The 23,226-nt window shown below is 35.4% G+C and overlaps 1 protein-coding gene across 1 annotated transcript in view; it reads left to right on the plus strand.

The window, feature by feature from the left end:
• Brr2 (U5 small nuclear ribonucleoprotein l(3)72Ab) overlaps positions 1-22,407 on the plus strand; it is a 47,010-nt gene extending 24,603 nt beyond the window's left edge. The window contains exons 23-36 of the mRNA XM_085954067.1: positions 350-559; positions 797-897; positions 1,430-1,520; positions 9,270-9,449; positions 10,238-10,474; positions 10,692-10,873; positions 12,145-12,316; positions 13,510-13,670; positions 17,403-17,554; positions 17,893-18,025; positions 18,840-18,987; positions 19,774-19,950; positions 20,166-20,411; positions 21,743-22,407. Coding sequence (XP_085810193.1) covers positions 350-559; positions 797-897; positions 1,430-1,520; positions 9,270-9,449; positions 10,238-10,474; positions 10,692-10,873; positions 12,145-12,316; positions 13,510-13,670; positions 17,403-17,554; positions 17,893-18,025; positions 18,840-18,987; positions 19,774-19,950; positions 20,166-20,411; positions 21,743-21,988 — 2,436 coding nt within the window. The 3' untranslated portion in view covers positions 21,989-22,407. The remainder of the gene's footprint in view (positions 1-349; positions 560-796; positions 898-1,429; positions 1,521-9,269; positions 9,450-10,237; positions 10,475-10,691; positions 10,874-12,144; positions 12,317-13,509; positions 13,671-17,402; positions 17,555-17,892; positions 18,026-18,839; positions 18,988-19,773; positions 19,951-20,165; positions 20,412-21,742) is intronic.
• Positions 22,408-23,226: the final 819 nt, after the last annotated feature.

Genomic DNA, 23,226 nt, shown 5'->3' on the forward strand with positions numbered 1-23,226 from the left:
TAAACTCGCTCAATGTCATCGAGCCTTTACCTAGAAAATTAAATGGAAATCAGTAGTCAACGTCTCTCATGGCCTGACTTGTCTTCCAAAAAATGAGATGCAACTAAAGTGTAACACCTTATTTTATATTTTAGCGCCCGCGATGGGTGGATGGAAATGTGTCCACTTATTAGGTCGTGGGTTGCGAGCTTGAATCGTTGTCTGTGAACTCCATAATCCATTTTCTTATAAAGTAGCACAACCAGTATGTGCCGCAACCATTAATTCTCGAAACTCGGCTTACGGTTGCAATTTTCGTAAAGTTCCATATTATACAGAAGAATTTAAATGTATATTATCTGAACTTCAGGTATTCAATGCCGTTTACAATTCAGACGACAACATATTACTGGGAGCCCCAGCGGGATCAGGCAAGACTACCATTGCAGAGCTGGCAATACTGAGGCTGTTGGCTAACAATCCGGCCGGACGCTGCGTCTATATTGTTGCCAAAGAAGCCTTGGCTGAAACACTATTCGCTGATTGGCATCACAAGTTCCAGCAGACACTAGCTGTCAAGGTAAACATGGCATTTAATAAGAAACCGTGTTGCAAAAACCTTATAATAAGAATGAAGCATTGGTTATTGAACACACATAAATTGTAATACTTCTGATATATATTTTCGAAAAATATTTTTACCGAGCCGGACTTGAACTTGTATCCATCTGATTCAAAATTTTTAAACCATGTGTGAATAAAAATAGTTTAATTAATGATTATTTTGTAAAATTAATATGTTGTATGTTATTTATAGGTCGTCTTACTGACAGGCGAGACAGTAACAGACAATAAACTACTTACCAAAGGGCAAATCATCATCACCACAGCTGATAAATGGGATGTCCTATCTCGAAGGTAATATTGAAGAGTGATTAAACAATATCATATTGTGGTATTTAATTCTAACATAAACTAGTTTGTAGCGTACACTGTGTAGCGCCTGCGATGGCCGAGACGTAACGTGTAGGCTTGATGTGTCGAAGAACTCGGGTTCTAATCCCGAGTCTAGCAAAAGATTCACATGTTGTTTTTCGACCCAGAGCATGGGCCTAACATCCAATACATGGCTGTAGAAGCCTTGGCTGCAAACAGCGGAAATATAAATCCGCTATTTTGCGTACACATCTATTTTAGGTACACATCTATACCCCCAACCCCTGCTTCCGTCCTTTACACTATATACAGAGTCATGAAGTTGCAATCATGACTTATCAGATGTAAAATATAATCCGAATTTAAATTTTTAAATTGGAATACTTATAAACTATGTTAAATTCTATGATTACTCCAATTGGATATCATTCTAAAATGTCTTAACATATATTATGAAATATTTTGAACCTAAGCTATTAATTTTATACTCACGTTATTAATTATCTTTGTTTAGGTGGAAAGGCCGTAAAAACGTGCAGAATGTTCAACTTTTCATCGCTGACGAGCTACAACTCCTCGGAGGCAGTGAAGGTCCAGTCCTTGAGGTAAGATACTCCAACATTATTATCTTTTATATATCTTGTAAACAGACCAAAAGGTCATGGCTATGACGTCATAGCTCTTATGTGTAGTGCAAAAGACGGATGTGGGGGTCAGGATGCATGGTGTATGTGAAAAAGTAGCAGGATTTTTAGCACCATAAATGGCCACAATGATGTCACAGCCATGATTATTGCCAGTCAATTGTCAACAATTTTGCAAGAGTGTGCCATTATATTTTTAACTGTTACCCGTCATTGCTTGAGGAAACTTAAATATTTCCATAATATGTTGCTCAATGTTTACTGAGTCGATACGCACTCGTGAGTGAAACAGTGTTGCATTGGTAGAAGTGAAACTGAAACATGATAAACACCCAGGCTTTAAGGGATGCGTACATCCCCCACTTTGCCAGTAACTACTCTGACATTCTATGCAAGTGCAGTCCACATTTTCATATGCCATGTGATCTTTTCGTCCCCATACAGTGTGTACAGCTCCTCATTATACCTCAACCCAGTGGCGAAGGGTGGAAGTAGGCTGTTAAGATTTGACATAAAGAGTGCACACTAAACTTTGTCAGCCATACGTATTTGTTTTCATTGAACTAAGATTATAAATTGCAGATAGTGTTGGTTAGTTTTTAAAATTACAAATAAGTATGACTGAAAAAGTGTGCACTATTTTTGCAGGATCGCCCATAGCATACCTATTATGGTTTGGTTTAAGGCGATGTCTTTGGCCTAAATTACACATATAATGTGACTTTTACGCCATCTATTTATATTTACAGGCATCTACCATGAATTTCTAATAATCTGTTACTAAAAACTTTGGTCGATTCCAACCAGATGGCAGTAAGTTACCATAATAAGTTGCAAGTATTGCCAGATGAAAAAAATCGCTAGACAAAAATTCATTTACATATTATAAGAATATAATATATTCTACTTACTATAATATTATTATATATATATACTTATTCAAATAATTATTAATTTTTTTAAATAAGTACAATATTTTATTATATCGTATTGACATTTTTATGATAGTATATTATAATATATTGTAGGTATATAATTTGATCAAATTCAATTACACAAAAAACGTTGTTTATGGAATTACCTTCACTTATTATAATATAAAAAAGTTCTACTAGTTATTTTGTAATATGTGACAATCTAATTCACTGTGAATTGACACATATAATTTTAAATCGTCTGCCAAGAGTAAAAACTGGATTCCATTGATAACATTGACAATGTCACAAGATTTGATATAATACACGTGATATGATATAAGAAAATAAAATCGCTAAGACACTTCGCTTTCTTCCATTTTTTGTGATGCAAGTGCTTTAATCGTATGTCCAATCACGAGAGTCCTTTTTGCTGGACGGCGTGGGTACGGGGAATTTGAAAAAGAAAGTTAGTAAGCGTCCTTTGTAAACCGTGTACGGACCTGTGTAACTAATTGTAAAAACAAAATATGTAATGGACTATAAAGTAACGTTGTCCAACCAAATATTAAAATATATAACGCTAAGACCGCACGAGAAAGACTTAGTGTTTTATTTAATTTTACCAACATATATAAATCCTTTTTTTATCTTTTTTTTGTGAATCCGGGGTTCGATGGACACCTGAGCTAGCCGCTGGAACCCCGGGTATCTCAATTTCTTATCTCTGAAAACTGCTTGAGATTCATACAGGATAAGAAATGAGATGAATACAAATTGAAATCACCAATGATGGTTATACAATTATCAACTAGCAAGTTTTCAAAGTATGAAAAGAACGAATTATATGCATCGCGAGACGATCGCGGTGGAAAATACACGTAACAGTGAAAAATGACCCATTTCACCGTAATCGAATAATAACGACGTCAATAGCTGCAGCAAAGTGACAGTCAACAACAGATATACTGTCTGGTCGGTCGGAGCGTACAGCAATGAGAACGCCACCACCTCTCTGCCCAAAATAAAAATTGCATTATAGTGAATTTTTTTTAGCTTTATAAGCTGGCGACCCCACAGAAAACCCGTCGCGTTCCGAGGTTGGGAACCCTTGGTCTAAACAGTCATCTCGCTCGAAAGTTTAGCTTTGCCAAGAAAAGTGCTGTTAAAACATAGCACTTATTGTAACAATTACAACAATTGGAAACAAACCTTCCTTAGATAGCAGCGGGAAGCGTCTTGCGTACATAGTCTAAGGAATAGACACGCTGGATCCAAACACATGTTTGTGAAAAATTGTTTAGGTTTAGGAATCAGGTTATAGAAAGTATTGAGAATACTAGACGTGTTGAAAATAAATCTTGGTGAATATCTTCACCTTGGAAGTGAATAGAGGTAATCCACACAAAATTCAAAAACGTTTTTATTTGACCAAACAATTTTTGAAATACTTATTGGTTATAATTATTATTATGGTGAAGAAAAATAACTGATCTTTTTACAGGAACATGATTTCCATCAAATTTGCTAAACAATCTAATACACAAATGACATCCGTGAAGCTCTATTCACTTCCAAGGCGACGATATCAGGAAAACATGTATAATAAATAGTAAAACGCATGCGTAGATTAGAAATGCGTTTTATTATCGCTCAAGTCCGACAATTCTAGGAATATATTCTGGAAGAATTGCCAAAGAAACCAAAATAACCACTAAATAAACTAACTATATATGGTATATAATTATATAAAAAAGTTCCACTAGTTATTTTCATTAAAACATTTTAGAATATAATAAATCATTGGTTACATTGTATAGCATTGTAAATTAATAATAATTATGAGATATCGTTATAAGCATAGAACACGAAAAATCTGAAAACCATCGTGAAAATCCACGAAACAAGCATGGCATGCATAAACAGCTACAAAAGAAGTTGTTTATTCTAATGAAGTATATATAATAAGCAATATTATTGAAGTTAACCCACGAGCCATCACGTGGCCCTACATTGGTTGATGTGAAGCATCTAGTTCAGTTTTAGGCTGGGAATGCCCTAGGAAAAGATACCCAGGACTAAGGTTGCTACGCTCAAAGTGAGCTCTGACTGAGTTTAAAGAAGTTACTTTCTAATGCAAAGTTCCGGGGAGAGAAGAGCGCAAGGAAATTATTAAAATAAAAATAATTCTATTGTATATATGAAAAAATAATGAAGCTAATCATACGAACAGCAAAAATTACGTGTAGAGATCTTCACGCCCGCAGTAAGACGCCGCAATTTTTTTAAATGCAGGATAATTGGCCTTAGTAGCAACCAAGTCGGACGGCCCGATGGGCCCAACAGCTGGTTGGACCGACCTGAGCATCTCCTCCCGTTCGGGAGCACATTCTAAGACATTCCCAGAGGATGTGGTTGGCATCCTGAATTACCCCTCCGCATGGACATGTCGGACGGCTTACAAGTCCAAGCTCAAAGAGCTTGCCAGCTAACCCACCGTGTCCAATCACAAATTGATCGGTGTGATGGTCAGGAGTCAGATATTTGGTTATCTCCAATCGCCATTTAATGTCTGGAAAAAATTAAAATGTGTGCCGGCCCTTGGTTGATTCATTCCACCGTCGCTGCCAGGTCTTCTATGCCGCGTCAAGCGTCAATAGACGTATAGTCAGGTTACTTTTTCAGCAACATGCCGAGGAGGCGGGGCAAGGTGAAAGTCACCAACAACGGCCTCCTCACCTTTGAGGAGCTTCGTTGACGGACCGCTGACCTGTATGTGCAGGTCAAGTGGAAGAATGCGGCCAGGACCAGAAGCGCGTCCGTTGAAGTTGCTCGGTAGGCCTTTGTGATTTCTAAGAGCGCACTACGTAGTCTATCAGTTTTATGGATACGCGAAATTCCATGTCCAAATGTCAAGGAAAACTATGACATATTTATTGCGAGAATTATATCAGAAGTCAACATAAATTACTTTTTTATTTTCTTCGCTTTAGTTTGCAAATTATTTAATATAAACTCAGGTTCGCGAATTCTCATACCCCGTTGGATACGGCTATCAGCTAATTCTGGAAGAAGGCAATCATTATAAAAACTTATCAAACGCGGTAGAACACGTGTCTCAAACTGTGGATCTGGCAAAAGTCGTATGATTTCGATTCCACTGTCGGCATATACAATTAAATCACAGTATTCCTTCTTCGCAATGTACAACTGTCCCTGTATTTGAAACCAATAATTATGTGATTCTTTTAAGTGAAGTACGGAGTTCACAATAGTTAAACATAATATATTGTTTTGTAATGCTGCCTCTAAAATTGGTTTGGAACCGATGGACGGAAGACATTTAACTTCTATCAACCCATTTTCCCCAATTAAACCGTCGGGGCTTGCTCCTAAAAATGGGAATTCCGTTCTTACAAAAAGACCACAAGGCATAACAGTGACTTTGTTTTTTGCTTCATATAAGGCAATAGCAGTGCGTTCATTCTTCCTGCCATACATTATATCCTTTGTCACAATATCACTTGGGAAAAGTATATTTTTAACAGTATTATGCCGTGGTGTCGTATTTCTCATTTTGAAAATATTCCCAAACTTAGATGCTGTCAAACGTTTATGCCTGGCATCAATCCACAAATAATTTTCACTTTGCCCTACTGTCGCCAACTGCAATAATTGCTTACAATCTGTATCGCAAGAAACCCCAGCCTGTAAAGATTCCATAATTTCTTTCATTTTCTCCTGTAAGTCCAACTGTGGAATATCTGAATCGGCAGCATGCGGGCCATATTCACAGTCAGCTTGGTTGCTTACAGGGACAGTTGGTTTTTTATACCTGGAAGTGAAATCTAAACGTCTCGCCTTAAGACGATTTTGACGATTTAGCCGACTAATAACAACACTTTTAATTATTTGAAGTAATCTGCACGGCACTCAGAGTGTTCGCCAAATACATGATTGGGTCCATTTTTCAAATCCAACTTTAACTGAGTGATATTGCCTTCGCATCGTTTTATAGCGTATCGTGCAGCACTTTTGAGACGTTTAATCTCCTTCCGCAATAAGCTTCGGCTTTTCGTATCGTATTTTACGTTATTAACCATCGTATAAAGTTTGCTAGTGTAGCATTTGACCATGTGATTCGCGCATTCCATTTTTTTAATTTTATACCCAAACGGTGCTCTCTCACGCACCCTAGCAAATACACTTGAATCACCATCCCCTATTAAAAATTTTACCCATACTTGATGTTTGTCAAAAATATAATTTAGTCCCTCAACTACAATGGTTTGCTCCATGCCTGTCGATGGTCCAGAAAAAGATATATTACACTCATGTTTCTTAGCTGGTTTTTTTTCATTGGCTGCGATGGTACAAATGTGGCAATATTTGTTCTTAACACCTAGGTAAAGAAGTTTTCCTGTTCGTTTTCCGATGATGCATGCCACTCCGGATTTGGCAGAAAAACTATGGCCATAACTCCTTCTTGACCAACCTCCGTCAACAATGACCGTTATATAGGGGTGTTTTTCATCAATTTCATTATTTTCTATAGCCAACTGTTTCTCGATCTCTATATCCTTCGACATTTGATCACACAAATGAGTTTTCCATGACTGGCTAACTTTTTTTTCATGCCTTTGGAACGTTCCCGAAGACATGAATGGAATTCCCACAATACCGCATAATTCCTGTGCCTGACTGTAACCAATCCCGATATTTAAAGATCCCCAAACAAATGATGTATTAATCGTAGACGTTTGGGGTTCAGTTAATACTGACGCTGTTTTCTCACAACACCTGCATTCAAAATGCAATGTTGACTTAATACCGTATACGATATACCGTATACCGAATACGTTTTCAATTTTTTCGGCCAACAGCTCTGAATGTCTTCACAACTATCAAGTCTCACACAATAATTGTGCTCATCTGTCAATACTGGAAGATTGTCTGGGTCATCCGAGATGGATACATCACTATTTATCACCGGAATTGGTTCACAAGCAACGGCTGTGTTGGATGATACTAACTTCCGTTTCCTAAAGTATTCATCACGACTTTCCATCAATATTTTGGTAGTTTAAGATAGTTTTGTATTTTTTCTAGTGTAGGACTTATATTTTTTAACACTTACACATGGCACATCCATAATTATTAATAAAATATAGGTACTAGATCAATATGTAACAAAGATTTATATTCACTTATCACACACCTCTGGTATTCACTATTTAATTAAACTACACTGAATATGTGATGTAATTTAAACACTCACAATATAATTTATCACAACAATATCACGTAATTTGCACTGAGTAACATAAATTATATAAAAATGCATAAAACATAAAGAATAACAACACGCCAAACGTCAGTAGCTACAACATAACCTAATAAAATAATTTTGGTTGCAGAAAATCATACAATGTGTGATTTCTTCACCAAAAATCAATCAATAATCACACGACCTACTTAGTAACGAAAATGTTACTGATTAGTTAATTAATTTATAATTAATTATAATTATTACAATTAATTAATAAAAAGATAAAATTGATTGGCGGTTGCCTAAGCGCGCGGTGATTATTGATGGTGCTGCCATAATATGTCAAAATGCGAGATTTGTTTATTTTTATCATAAATAATGGTAAAAAACAGTTGTAATTTAAGCAAATACTAATTGAAAATAATTTTCAGTATCAAATTTTGAATATAGGCAGGTTCCTACGTATATTAAGTAAATATTGTAATTTTAATTTGTTAAGTTATTTTTATTCATATGGCAATTTCGCATAGAAGTTTAACACAAACTGATTTTTGCCAAGATTCAGAGAAAAATAATGTTATTTTGTCTTGTCTATGTCTGAGTTTCATTTTCAACGTCATGTTATGGTTGTGTGTGTATTTTGTATGAAGAAATTTTGTTTCCAAATAATTCCACGACGGCAGCACTATACGGCCAAGCGTCGGCTTAGTGTTGTCAGCATGTTGCCAATTCGAGCAATTATTATGGTTTCGATTTCTATCGATTCGTTAATATACAAAAATACAAGATTAAATTTAAATAACTGCCGTAAAAATTAATAAATAATATTTTTAATAGAAACGCTAAGCGTTATTCGCGATAAATTGCGTGTAAGCCGAGATATTTCGATTTTAATTGCGTGCTTTCTAACCTCTAAATCGATGTTTTTTAAATTTGAAAAAAAAGATATAAGGATATAATAAATTCCAATTTACGTTTAGCGTTTCGCTAGGTAATAGATTTAGGTATATTTTTATCGTAATTTTGATAATAAATCTTATGTCATTCATTCTTACCACCCGATAGAAATGTACCGAATTTGACACGTATTTTTGGTATATAGAACTCCACGATACATCTTAATTTTTTATTTTATTTTTCTCATTACTTTTGAATATATATCTACCGATTAATAAACTTTTCTAGCTATTTTTCGATAACAACTTTACCTAGAGACATCACCTTAAACAGGATTTACTTAATTGAATTTTAAAAACTAACCAGCACCATCTACACTATTTATGTATGATCCTAACAGCCTACCTCCACCCCTCGCCACTGCTTCAACCTCCAAATGTCATAACAGTCCCAAAGATTCTTTTCAGAACTCAAAGATATCAATATTTCTCACATCCTGTTCGCTGGGCGCAAGAGAGTTTTATATAGGGTTGTTTCAGTTTTCTTTGAAAGGGTCTAACTCTTCAGAAGCTTTTAAAACATATTAATGTGTACTAATTACATATGTAATGTTTTTTTATTGATTTACAGGTAGTGTTAGCTCGAGCACGTTACGTTGGATCCCAGACAGGTAAACCAGCCCGCATCGTGGCGCTGTCTGCTCCCCTAGCCTCTGCAAGGGACGTGGCTCACTGGCTGGGCTGCGGGGCCAACGCCTCCTTCAATTTCCATCCCAGCGTTAGGCCAGTGCCCCTGGAACTCCACGTTCAGGTTAATATTACATTCAACAACTATTCATATGCACAAAATATGGATAGTTTTAATACTATGAATTTTTATGCCTACACATTTAACATTAATAAATACATCGGGTAAGAAAAAAAGAATCTTGAATAATTCGCAGAAAAACATTTTGGTTATTCGTAATCTTTAAGGTCCTTGTATGAGATTTTTTAAAAAATGTAATTCTAGTTTTTGGTATTATCTCAATGTTGAAGCTTGATTCTATATAAATAAAAATGATTATATAAAGTGTAAATTAGGTATAAATGACATAACTATGAATTTATCAATCAAATTTCTCTGATACCTTTGGGAGAATTTATTAACCTTTTCACTGCGGAGCATTTAATTACTATTTAATTACCACATTTAAATAACATGCTAATTATATCGAATGGCCAAATAATAAGGGTACAACAGGTGTGCCATCCGCGGCGAAAGGATTAAACCACATTTTAATGATAAACATTACCACAAAGTTAATGTGTAATAATAAGATGAAACCTTTTAAAAGAACACACATTTAATAAGTTTTTTTTAATTGTAAACCTATCTTTGACTTAAAAAATATTTATTTTTCTATTTAATGTTTGTAGATTGATTAATTAAAACACTTAATAATGTAAATTATCAATATACTAAATTGCAAGTTTGGTATTCTGCTGTACCCCTCGTAGGCTGAGTATTTACTTTAAATTGAAAACAAAATAATGAAAAATACAAACGTAGGAAGGGATATATGAAATTAAATATAAAAAAATACATAAATTTTCTAGGGTATCAACATAAGCCATAATGCGTCGCGTCTTGCCGCCATGGCCAAGCCGATCTACGATTCGGTATCACGGTACGCGATGCACAGACCGGCCGTGGTCTTTGTGCCCGGTCGGAGGCAGGCCCGATTGACTGCCGTTGATCTTCTCACGCACGCCGCGGCCGATGGACAACCCGGAAGATTCTTCCATGCCGATAAGGATGACATTAAGCCATTCTTGGATAGGATGGTTGACAAGGTGAATTTTGACTTGCTTAATTACTTCACTGTAAAATATTTTTAAACCATTAAAGCATTATTAAACCAAACAGTAAATACAGTTGGTAAGAATCGCATACAGCGGAGAGAGAAATTAAAAATGGTCCTCTCTTATTCGTCCAAACTCTTCGCCTTGCTTGATAAAGAGGTCAATTCTAGAATAGAGCTAATAGTTCTTTTATTTTGTTTTGTAACAGACCCTGAAAGAAACCCTGTCCCGAGGTGTGGCATATCTCCACGCAGGACTGGCCTCTGGAGACAGGCGGCTCGCAGCTCAGTTATTGGAATCGGGAGCTGTACAGGTGGCCGTGGTTGCCCGCGATCTCTGCTGGGGACTCAAGTTGAGGGCCCATCTTGTGGTTATTGCTGACACACAGACGTGAGTACCATATTTTGATAGTTTTTTTAGTCACTGCCTCATCAATCCTTTCCAGACTTATGTGGAGTCAGACTCGACTCAATTCTGTTCGTAATATTGACACTCGCATTGCAATTTTTATTTTAAAAAAAATTATTGTTATTATCTAACTCACAATATGATTAATTTTTAACAATGTGTTTAATTGGTAAAATAAAATTGTCAGAATATCTCGAAGATTAAATTAAATAAACAGATGTAGTGTTTCTATACAAGAATGTTACGAAATAGTTTGCCATAAAATTAAAACCAATTCCGACAATCGTTTGAGTACTACAATAAAACCTTGTTAATAAGAACACTGATAATTGGAAATTTGCCGTAATTCGAGATTTTCCCGAAAAAAAAGTCTGTTGAACATTATTTTCATATAAAACCATACCTATAATTCGAATTTCGTAATTCGAAATTATTTCAGAGTCCTGGCATATAAAAATATTCAATAAATCGTAATAAAGTACATTATTTCATGAGCCAGTCATTGAAAATTGTGACAAACTTTTCTTAAAACATCAAAATTACTTATTTTATGAAGGTAATAAAATAATCCTGACATTTTATGACCCAATTCGGTAGACACATCCAGGGCTTTTTTTTTTAAATAAATGTGCCGGAACTCACTTATTGCCAAACTTCTTACCTACTAAAGAAAATTATGTTCAACTATCATTTAAAATAACTTTTCCTGTTCCATGAAGCGCACGAAAAATTAAACAAACAAACATACAAATAAACAACTAAAGTTGTAAAAACATCATATATTTGAATAAAAGTATATTGTAGTGATGTCCATGGCCCCCAAATCCTGATTCCCCCAGTCCAGGATCTTTGGCGGGCCCTCTACCTATCACTAAGGTTAAAGGCAGTGTGACGCTATATAGTAGCGTTTTTCAAATGGTGTTCGAGGTCAAATTAAGGGTATTCAGTGTATTAACAATCATTAACCAAAAAATGCAATTACACAACCACATATTTTAAAATGTTAATACCCCTGAAGGAAATTAGCGCCACGGGCGATTTTTTTTTACAATTAGAGCAAATTTAGTTCAGAAGTTTAGAAGTTTGTGAATCCTAAACTGAAGTTTTTAGAATATTGCATCAGAGGAAGGGGAATGAAGGAAATGAAAGGAAGGGTGTTCAAGAGGCATGGTGCTGATAATTCAGGCTGAATAGATGATTGGGTCTTTTAGTAGATAATAAATACTTGATATTTCTTTAATGTTTTCTTTTAGATACAATGGAAAAATCCACGCTTACGAAGACTATCCCCTGACGGAAGTGCTCCAGATGGTTGGCAGAGCCGGCAGGCCCCTGGAAGATGATGACGCAAAGTGCGTTTTACTTTGCCAGTCCTCCAAAAAAGATTTCTTCAAGAAGTTCCTCAACGAGTGCTTGCCTATTGAGGTACAGTTGTATAAAAATTATCATTCATAAATATTGAGGTCTTACAATTAAACTAAAAACAAGATTACAATATGTTGCTTGTATATTTGTCAAACGGTGATCAAGTGAAGAAACAATCACTATATGAAACAAAATATGGTACATATCTAATTATTGAGATTTAAATAAAGAAACAAAAGAGAATCACAACCTGTAAAGCAATGTTGCCAATTTTATGACTGTCATCTGATCTGTGAATGTTTTAAAATCCCCTCTTTATTGCTATAATTACATAATTAGCCAATCAATGGTTTACCATGATAAAGTAAAACTGTTAAAGTCTCTTGAGTATTTTTGGCTTACAAGTTACCCTAATGTCCCATTGTTGATCCGACAGTTCCACAATATAATCAATTTTACTAAATTATTTTACCAATGCCAGACAATCTGTCATCTTTAGGACTCGTGATTGTATAATTATTGACTAAGAGCTCATGCACCTTAGTCAAGGGTTTAGAGCAGTAATGCACAAACCGCGGCCCAAAATAACAAGTGCTTCATCACCAATATGTAACTATTAAATTTAAAATAGTAAAATGTACATCTCGTCTAGTATAAATATATCATTATTTGACACTTTTACCCACTGCGGCCCCCCGTGAAAGATTAGAAAATGGATAAATTGGCCCGTTTTTCAAATAGGTTGTGCACCACTGGTTTAGAGCAGTTTTTCTCAAACTGGGGTGAAATATTTAAGTATTTGAATAAATCACTGTCACTGGACGACACCTGATAAAAATCAGTCAAAATCTCGAGGTCGAATTTTCACACGATCACTTTACTTTATCTGATAATATGGATACATAATCTACTAATACCTATTTATAAATTATTTAGATTATTTAGTAAATAAAACATTGTACCGGATATTGATTTATTGTGTAAAAATATGCAATCACACCCCTCTCATAAATAAACTGTTGGTCACTAAAGACTACTACTAATTTTTGGGGATGGGAGCCTTGGATTTTTTTTTGTTATTTCGGGTGACGTGGTATGAATAAGTTTGAGAAGCACTGGTTTAGAGGGAAGAAAATATTTTAAGAAAAGAAAAGAATTTATACAATACACATTCTTGTTTGCATTAGATTTAAAGACAGATTTTTTTAAACTACTTCACAGTAATGGTTGTAACATCATCCTTCTTTTTGTAGAGCCATCTCGACCACAGGCTCCATGATCACCTTAATGCGGAGATAGTCACAAAGACAGTGGAGAACAAGCAAGACGCCGTAGACTACCTCACATGGACATTCCTCTATAGACGCCTCACGCAGAATCCCAATTACTACAATCTTCAAGGAGTTACACACAGGTAAACGTATTTTATTAAAACGTATAGTGACACATCAAAGGCAAACAGCAATAAAGACTCTTGGATCGGTAGCTTACTTATTTAAGAGAACTCGTCCGGAAAATAACATGTGTATTTGAATCCCTTTCGGTCCAAATTTTTCTATTAGATTAGTTTCTGAGGTTTTACAATATTTTCAACTTCTTATCGTGCCATCACCTAGCAGCCACCATTAGAGGGCGATCGTAGTCTTATCATCTGCTACCTGGACAAGTTAAGTGAAGTTACACTCTTACCAATCTTTCCTCTTAAGCTCTGCTACGCTTACCGTTGATATTTCCTTGGATGATAAGTTGGGAATGCTGTACTTTTGTCCTCTCATAATGTGGCCGAGGTACTGTAGTTTCCTGGTTTTAATACTATGCAGAACTTCTCGGTCCTTTTCCATTCGATTGAGAACTTCAACGTTTGTCACCCGGTCAGTCCTAAAGGAATTTTGACGATGCTTCTATACAGCTACATCTCTCCGTGACATCGCTCGGTTTAGCGTCCATGATTCCATATGCAGTTTCAGACCTAGATTAACCCTTTCAAAGCGTCAAGAATACCGCTTTAATACAATAGAGCGCGTCATGATTTCAAGTATTGATAAATCACAATAAATGTCAGTCAAACATGTACAAATACAGTCATCAAAAATATTTTAAGTGTTCAACGGTGATTATGAATAGTCGTAATATTTTTAACGATCTTAAAAATAAACATTTGTGCCCTGATTATGATAAAGAATGACGAACAAGCCGCGTTATACAAAAAGCGTGTGACTTACGTTTCAGTCGCCATTTTGTTGACGTGTCGGCTCCGGACAAGTGCGTCGATGACAGAATTATGTTCAAAACTTCAGAGTTAATGCAACCGTAATCCCAGACCACTTAATAAATTATGAGAAATCCTTTTTTACACCCCACTTGATAATATTAATGGTTTATTTTGATAACATGACAATACACTATTCACTAAACAGAACACATAATCCACATAGTTTCAAATGTTATTAATTTATAAATTTCAACATCGTCTGATATGTAGGTAGGTCATTTTAGTATTTTTGAAACACTTAAATATTTTAATAGTTCACCTTTTCATGGTATTCTCTAAAGCACGGTTACACGCATAATGGCACGTTACACTCGGAACACATGTATCTGGAATATTTTTTGGTTTTCGGCTTTTTTTTTGTATTCGCACAAAGATGACAAACTCTGCAAGGATTTATCCGTTTATTTGCGGGAGGAATTATGTCCGGCATATGCTTTGCCATCGCTCTAGCTGATAAGCGCAGTGGATGGTCGACGGGTTGCTGTGCGCGGGATGTGGCTGGAACTTGATATTTTTCAAATATTTGCCTGATTACTTTTAACTGAAAATTAGCTAGACCTGTTTTTTTGCCTGTGATAGTACTAAACAGAATATATGAATTTAATAAAAACAGATCTATGATATGGAAAGCCACCTTTTTGTACCATTTTATTGATTTTCGCATACAACTTAGTGTACTTAACATCATATCAGCTTTATCTACAGATCCCATACATTTATTATATTGGATAACACACGTAGGTTTCAGTATAGGCTCTCCGGTCTGCCTATTGAATTTTCCTGTGGGTGTAAATGAATCATTGTGCAATGTAGTCAACATATGGACTTCGCGCCGGTCGTGCCATTTTATAGCCAATAGCGAGCTACTATTTTTTGACTCCACTTCTCCTTTCTTGAGCTTCCTAAATGTTGGCATATTTCTTCGATTTTTTCGGACTGTTACGCAAGCATTTGTTTTTTTTTCGTGAAGATGTTTAAATAAGTCTGGGCTTGAATACCAGTTGTCAGTCCACATAGTATGACCTTTACCGAAATATTCGTTCATTAATGTCGTTACCACAGCTCCCGAAATGCCAAGTCCCTGCTCATCGACAATATCTGTTCCTTCCCCGCAATATATTATGAAATCTAATATATAACCAGTCATCACATCGCAAAGAACGAACATTTTTATGCCGAAACGGTGGCGTTTTGAAGGAATGTACTGTTTAAACAGCAATCTACCTTTGAAAACAATTATGCTTTCGTCGATACATAAGTTCTCGTGCGGCATCATTGTTTTTTTGAATATTTCTCGGCAATGGTCGATCAGAATCTTAATTTTATGTAATTTATCTCCAGGAATTTGAGTATTGGGATCCGAAAAGTGCAACATCCTCAAAAGCAAAGTATATCTGTCTCTTGGCATTACTTTCCCGAACATTTGGCTGGATAAGAGTGGATCGGTTGACCAATGTTCCTCTATTGTGATGTGACGATTTCTAGTCATCAACATACTTACAGCAAAAAAAATGTACATTTCTGGGACGTCTGTGTTGACCCACTTATGCATTCGTGATTTCGGCGATGGTTCTTGTCTTCTAATGTCTTCTGTATAATAGTTATTTGTTTCGATTACGATTCTGTCCATTATATTTGAATTCAAAAAATGCTCAAAAAATTCTATTTCTTTAGAGCTATCTGATAAATTTGTGTGCGGGCTGACTCCAGAAAAGAAATCATCAAATTCGTGAACAACTGGTATGAAAGGTCCAGTAGTCCACGAAGACAGATCGTCAACATTACGATTTACATTTAAATTAGAGGCGGCGGCAGCAGCACTTTCTGATGGGGCACTGGAAGTATCTGAATCATCGTAGTACTCATTTTCACTCAATTCATAATCTGAATCAGGATCATGAATTGCTTCTCCCATTTCATCGCTCAAATTACCAGGGATATCCATTTTAAAATAATGACAAAATATCGACCACACACAATATGCTATCACAAAATGTTTTTAATTTTTCCGATACAGAAATTTTCAATTGTGTGAAAATGTTTATTTACTTAACATATCTTTTCTTTATAAATGACTGATAACTAAGGTAAATAAACAACTTTTGTCCGTTTTACCTATTAGTATAATCAGAAAATAGTATTTAAAAATGTTAATCAACAATAAAGAAAGAGAAATATTGAATCGCGGACTCTTATATTTAAATTACACCTTGTTCAAATTATTTTCCGAAACTATTAACTCGCGGATAATATACTAGCAGGTAGACGAATGAATGCAATCTCAAAAAGCATTCCTTTTGTAAAATGTTTTGTAAATTCACTTTGATCAATGTAACTTTCTCATATTCTATATAACAGTTTATGCACCAAATAGTTTTTCAATCACTAAAAAACAATATAACATATTATATCGCGAATTCGTATCGCTACAAACGCGTCAGTCAAATATCTTCGGCGCACATGCACTAAGAAGCGATAAGACACTATATACCCGGCAAGTTTGAATTGGCCCGATGACTGATATTTTTTTATCCAAGACACGCTCCCGAAAAATATTTATTTAAATTAGATAGAACAAAAGTTTAGGCTATTCATTGACAGATGTCAAGAGAAGGATGATTTCTGAATAAATTAAATCAATATTAGATTTTTTCGCGCCTGGCCGAAAGCAGTACTAGGCAAACGAAAATCGAAATGACTTTAGTCAGCTGACGCGCGGATGACTTGCGCGTATAGGCTGACTAAAGTCAGTTGCCGCGTTAGAAAGGTTAAGATCTCGATTACTAAGGAGTCGTCTCATTTTGAGAAAGACTCCTTGCAATCTCAATTCTAGTTTTTAAACTCTATGTGCTAATCTTGATCTTATTTCGGTAGGCATTTGTCCGATCATTTATCAGAGCTGGTGGAGTCTACGTTATCGGACTTGGAGCAATCTAAGTGTATCAGCGTGGAGGACGAGATGGATTGCCAGGCGCTCAACCTTGGAATGATCGCATCGTATTACTACATCAACTACACAACAATAGGTAATAATATACAATATCATTTACAGTAAAACCTTGTTAATACGAATTCCATGGGACCGAAAATTGAAAAAAAATTCGAATTACAAAATATGAAATGTATGGGGAAAAAATATTAAAATTTTGAATTTCATTAATTTTGTTTCCGATCATAGATGTGCCTACCAAAGTGCCAAAGCTTTATTGATTTATTGTCAACAGAGATGGCCCATATTTACCTATTTTTAACTGTACCTACAGTTTTATTAAATTTGTCCCCTGCACAATACGGTTTATGCACATAACAGATATTATTTTTACAATCAAGGACAGTATATTATTATGGATTTTTTTTGTTTTAGAATTATTCAGTTTGTCCCTGACAAATAAAACAAAGATCCGAGGTCTACTTGAGATCATTTCCTCAGCCGCAGAGTACGATGATATATGTGTCAGACACCGTGAAGACCAGCTGCTCAAAAGTCTCAGCGGAAGGTGAGTCACTTAACCATTTATTGCACTGTTTCCCAACGTATTTAGAATCGCGACCCCCTTTTATAATAATCAAGTAACCTGTCAACACTCTCACAAAAAGGGCTTTTTTAATCGGAGAAAAGAAAAAATATTAATACATACTAGTCATAAATATAAAAATTACTTTTCAATTAACAATCATCACAGTCTCTTGTTTCTACTTTTAAATCGACAAACATTACATTTGGTTTCACTCTACTAGTCTCCTTTTATTTTGTTAACTGTCAATTCATGGTGGAACTGCATTGTATTGTTTTTTTAATTTAATAAAACGCAATTATTTTGTAGTACTTATTCCACTTTTAATCAATAGATTAGGACCAGTTTCGTCCACCACAGGATTGAGTTGAAAATGTCCCTCTGTGGCGGACGAAACCGGTCCTAATCTATTGATTAAAAGTGGAATAAGTACTACAAAATAATTGCATTTTATTAAATTAAAACAACAATACTACTATACTAGTCTCCGTTTACTGTCAAACGTTGCTCTTTTCTTGATGATGACTTATCTTTTCCACCAGAAACTGACTTTTTCCGATCAATGAGTTTATTCAAGTACTTCCCGTAAAGTAAATTCCCGAAAATCATCTGAATACACAAACAAAAATTTTGCACAATACATGTTAAAATGAAATTCCATCCAATGAAGGTTCATAATCGACAGTGTTCAATCCAACCATCAAGACAACGATTGAAAATGAACTTTGAACCCATGGGTCATGAAGCTAAACTACAACGATACTGACATTCCATTATTGTTTTTTTAATATTACAGACTTCCTCACAAACCTACTGCGACTGGTGGTGGGCCTCCTCGCTTCAACGATCCCCATGTCAAAGCGAACCTCCTGCTGCAAGCACATCTCTCTCGGCTTCAACTCGGAGCTGAACTTCAACAGGATACTGAGCAAGTTTTGTCTAAGGTATAATTACTCAATCAAAAAATATATATATGTTCAATTATTTCTTCAATTCAACAGAATATCATGGGTATATCGTGTGGTATCTAATTTTGTCATAAAAAAAATTAACTATAGAGCTTGGACTATAATATGTAATATAGAGAACCTTTTTTAGTATTATGTACTGCTTGTCAGTGTTATAGAATTGGTAGTAAGTGTAGCCATATAAAATTATTATTTTACGAGTTGGAGCATTAAAATATGGCAGCATTATTTATGATTCATGTCAGTCATATTTTCATCAAAATATTTTGAATATTTATACTAGTTTGATGTATTTGTCCGCCTTTCTATGTAAAATAATTAGACACATTCTGTCTTTTCACAGGTTTTATTTGCATTATAATATTATGAATGTTTTGGTTTCGCCACAAGTCAAACGTCATGTTTCGTGTTTGAAATGGTCATTAATAAACGAAAAGAAGAGATAATCTTGGTCTCGACCAGGGTTTGAGGGAATCTTAAATTGTATTGAAATACTTGCGGTTTTTGACAGATGTAGTCATAAAGTAGTGTAAAATTTAATACAAATTAATGCCATGTGAAATTACATGCAGCTTATTTGTTAGTTCATGAATCTTTTTCCCAGCATAACTTTCATTTACTTATCTAGGTTCCATGTAATAGAGAAGACTTTCTTCAATTACTTTGTATTAACTCTTTAACTGTTGACCACTTAATGACCACATTTAATTACTTATAATGTTAATTGCTACGCTTAATCATAACTTTGAAATTGTTCATTAGGCGATTCGTTTGATCCAAGCGTGTGTGGATGTGCTATCCAGCAACGGTTGGCTGTCACCTGCCGTGGCGGCCATGGAGTTAGCGCAGATGGTAACACAGGCCATGTGGGCCAAAGATTCCTACCTCAGACAACTGCCTCACTTTTCGCAAGAGATCATCACTAGGTGTACGGAGAAGGTAACTTTTGATTTGCTTTATCCCATGAACCCAAAGAAATCGTAGTTATCATTATTTTGTGTGGCACACCTTAGACAGAGGATTACCTAAATTTTTCTGTTGATAAATAAAGCTGTGCGTTTTGTTATCGTAAATTAATTTTTTTCATAAAAAATTAATCAGTTAATTAATGGTTTTTAAGTGTTGTTTAAACTCTTTATAATTCATTCATGCAGGGTATTGAAACGGTGTTTGACATAATGGAGTTGGAGGACGACGCCCGTGGCCGCCTACTGCAGCTCAGCGAGCAGCAAACTGCAGATGTGGCACGCTTCTGCAATCGTTACCCCAATATTGAACTGTCGTACGAAGTGTCGGGTGATGGGGGACAGCCCCGCGCCGGTGCACCCGTTCACGTCAATGTTACGCTCGAAAGAGAGGATGAATTGGCGGGTCCTGTCATAGCGCCGTATTTCCCACAGGTCAGTTATACATAACAAATCACAATAGATTATGCCCAAGACTAATAAAATTATATTGTCGTTGCGAAAATCAAACATGAGAGCCTGGGCTGACTAGGAAAGTGCTCTTTATAGATGATTTGAAGGTTAAGAATTTGGGGTAAGTTAGATGGTGGCCTGAACTAACCATAAACTTTGTTGGAAAAAAATGTAATAAAGTTTTATATGATTTCTGTATCCGTGGGTAGTAGGTACTTATTCCACTTTATAACTGTTGGTACAATTATTTATAATATTATGATATGATATTTTGTATCAGTTGATGATGTCCGATTGAAGTGGGTGAAAGCGGTCCTGATTATTATTAAACTAAGTCGACCAAGTACTATATATTGTGTTTTATTTTAATTAATACAATGTCTTTCCACCAAGAATTAATAGTTACCACCATTAAAAAAATTACATTGTTCTCTAAAATAATATTTAGTAAAACTTTCTATTGGAGTTTGCAATTCACTCGGAATTTGGAAAAAATTGTAATATTTCGCAATTTGTATTTGTCACGGGTATTGAAATAAGCTGCAAGGCAAGTGAAACGGCAAATAATTTTCAACTATAGGCGCGACGAAATTTTGGACTCGCTGGCATTTGGAGAGAGAACGTCGAGCTGGAAACACGTCAACTTGTTTCGTGATGGTGACGGGGGTATTAATTCTTAAATTGTATAAAGATAACTAAAAACGTTACCCATTTACTTGAAAAAGAAAACATGTCAATGAATATATTATTATTGTTACTAATAGAACAATAAACAGAACATTAAATGGACGCATGTTGGATTTATATGACAAATTATATTTCGTTTGGCATGCGTCATTTGCACGCGCGACCCGCAATCCACGCATCGCCTTGCCACGATCGTTTTAGACCGTGCCTCAACTGAGGTTTAGCCTTAACGAGTATGTGATTCGTATAACTATAACATTTGTATTGAACACAAGTAATTATGTTGATATGTGAATTCAAAGACGTTAATGTAGTAAGTCAATAGGGTATGATGTTCTTAAACGGAGACAGCTGATCAAATGGCAATATGGTGACTTATACATATCCATAGACTCGCGATTCCGCAGGGTTAGTGTTGCCATCACGTGGATCATGTCTTCCTCGTTGAGTCACTATAATCTCATAGTCCAATGTTTACCATTCAATACTAAAATAATTTGATAAAGATCAATTTTACATTATTTAAACATAATTTTATGATGGACACATCCCTTACACATTCTTTTATCGTATTTGTAGTTGCATCAAGTACTCTGTATTTAATATTGATCTATTTCTTATTACAGAAACGAGAAGAAGGCTGGTGGGTAGTAATCGGTGATCCAAAAACAAACTCCCTAGTGTCCATCAAGCGAGTGGCCCTCGCGCAGAAGGTCAAAGTGAAACTGGACTTTGTAGCCCCGGCGCCCGGTCACCACACATACACGCTGTACTTCATGAGTGACGCCTACCTCGGTTGCGATCAGGAATATAAGTTCTCCATTGATGTTGCCGACGTGGCCAGTGAATCGTCTGAGAGCGAGTCAGATTAATTTACTCCGTCAATTTAAATGGCTTATCATGCCGAATGGACTTGTATATCATCTACAGTCGATATTGCAGACAGTTCACTCATGTCGCACCAGGCCCGTCTCACTCTTGTCTCTTTGAGTGGGTTTTTAATTAAATATAATAATGTTGATTACATACGTATTTAAGAAAAGGGCTCATCCATAAATGAAGTCACATGATTTTAGGTATTTTTTGACGTCCGCCACCTCCATTGTACAATTCATCACAAAAAATTTACCCCCTTGTCTAAATTATGTAATTTTTGAAAATATATATTGGTTTTGTGACATCACGTTTTCTACAACACCCCCTTCCAATCCCTTTCTTCGGATTATATCATACCCCTTCCCATCTATTAAAGTGTGACTTATATGTGGACGATCATAAAGGCAAAACTTTAAACCCAGTGTTTCTTGACGCAAGTAATGCAGTTCATTTATAACTCCAATGTATTGAGATAAATCGCCATTACCAGGGAACACAAAGATAAAGCAGTGGGTTACCTTTTGGGTGTGGATGTATGAAGGTGTATTTCTTGAGTGTGAGAAATGTTTTTTTTCAATAGTCTATAAATCATATTGTCCGTTAAATTTGGTAATACAAACGAAATACGCATTCAATATCGGTAATATTTGAGAACATTCAGACGGGCTTTGTAATTCTTGTGTTTTATGGCCTAATCGTCATTTAGTCGTAAACCAAGGCTTGTCTTGGTCTATGAGGAACTGGCTTTTGCATGTTCATCTTTATAAAATTATTAGCGATCTTTTTTCTAGCCATTGAAGATTAACTATGTAAATTGTTAAGAGGTTATGAATAAAATTGTATTTTACTAGATGATGTGATGACACTCATTATATCTCAATTTATGTAATCATTATGATTCATAAGTAATTTCAAGTTTTTCTGTAAAATATTATCTATTATTTTCTTAAATATTAATTAGGTAAATATTATTATGTATGTTTGTGATTTTTTTAAATAAAATGTGTAAAAAATCAATATATGTATTTATTGTGTTTATATTTTTTCTGAGGATTATTCGCTATTTTGAAAAGTAAAATGGAAAATGATGAGATATTTACTAAAACCATGTCCGATCCTAAGATGATCATATGGGCATGGTCCCCACATCCTGAAGCGGGCCTACAGGCTAGAATCTTTGGCGGGGCCCCCTACCTATCGTTAAGGTTAAAGGCAGTGTGACGCTCTACAGTAG

The sequence above is a fragment of the Rhyacophila brunnea genome, unplaced genomic scaffold (genome assembly GCF_057557595.1).
Source record: "Rhyacophila brunnea isolate RB1 unplaced genomic scaffold, BYU_Rbru_1.0 scaffold_4, whole genome shotgun sequence".
Taxonomy (NCBI): Eukaryota; Metazoa; Arthropoda; class Insecta; order Trichoptera; family Rhyacophilidae; genus Rhyacophila; species Rhyacophila brunnea.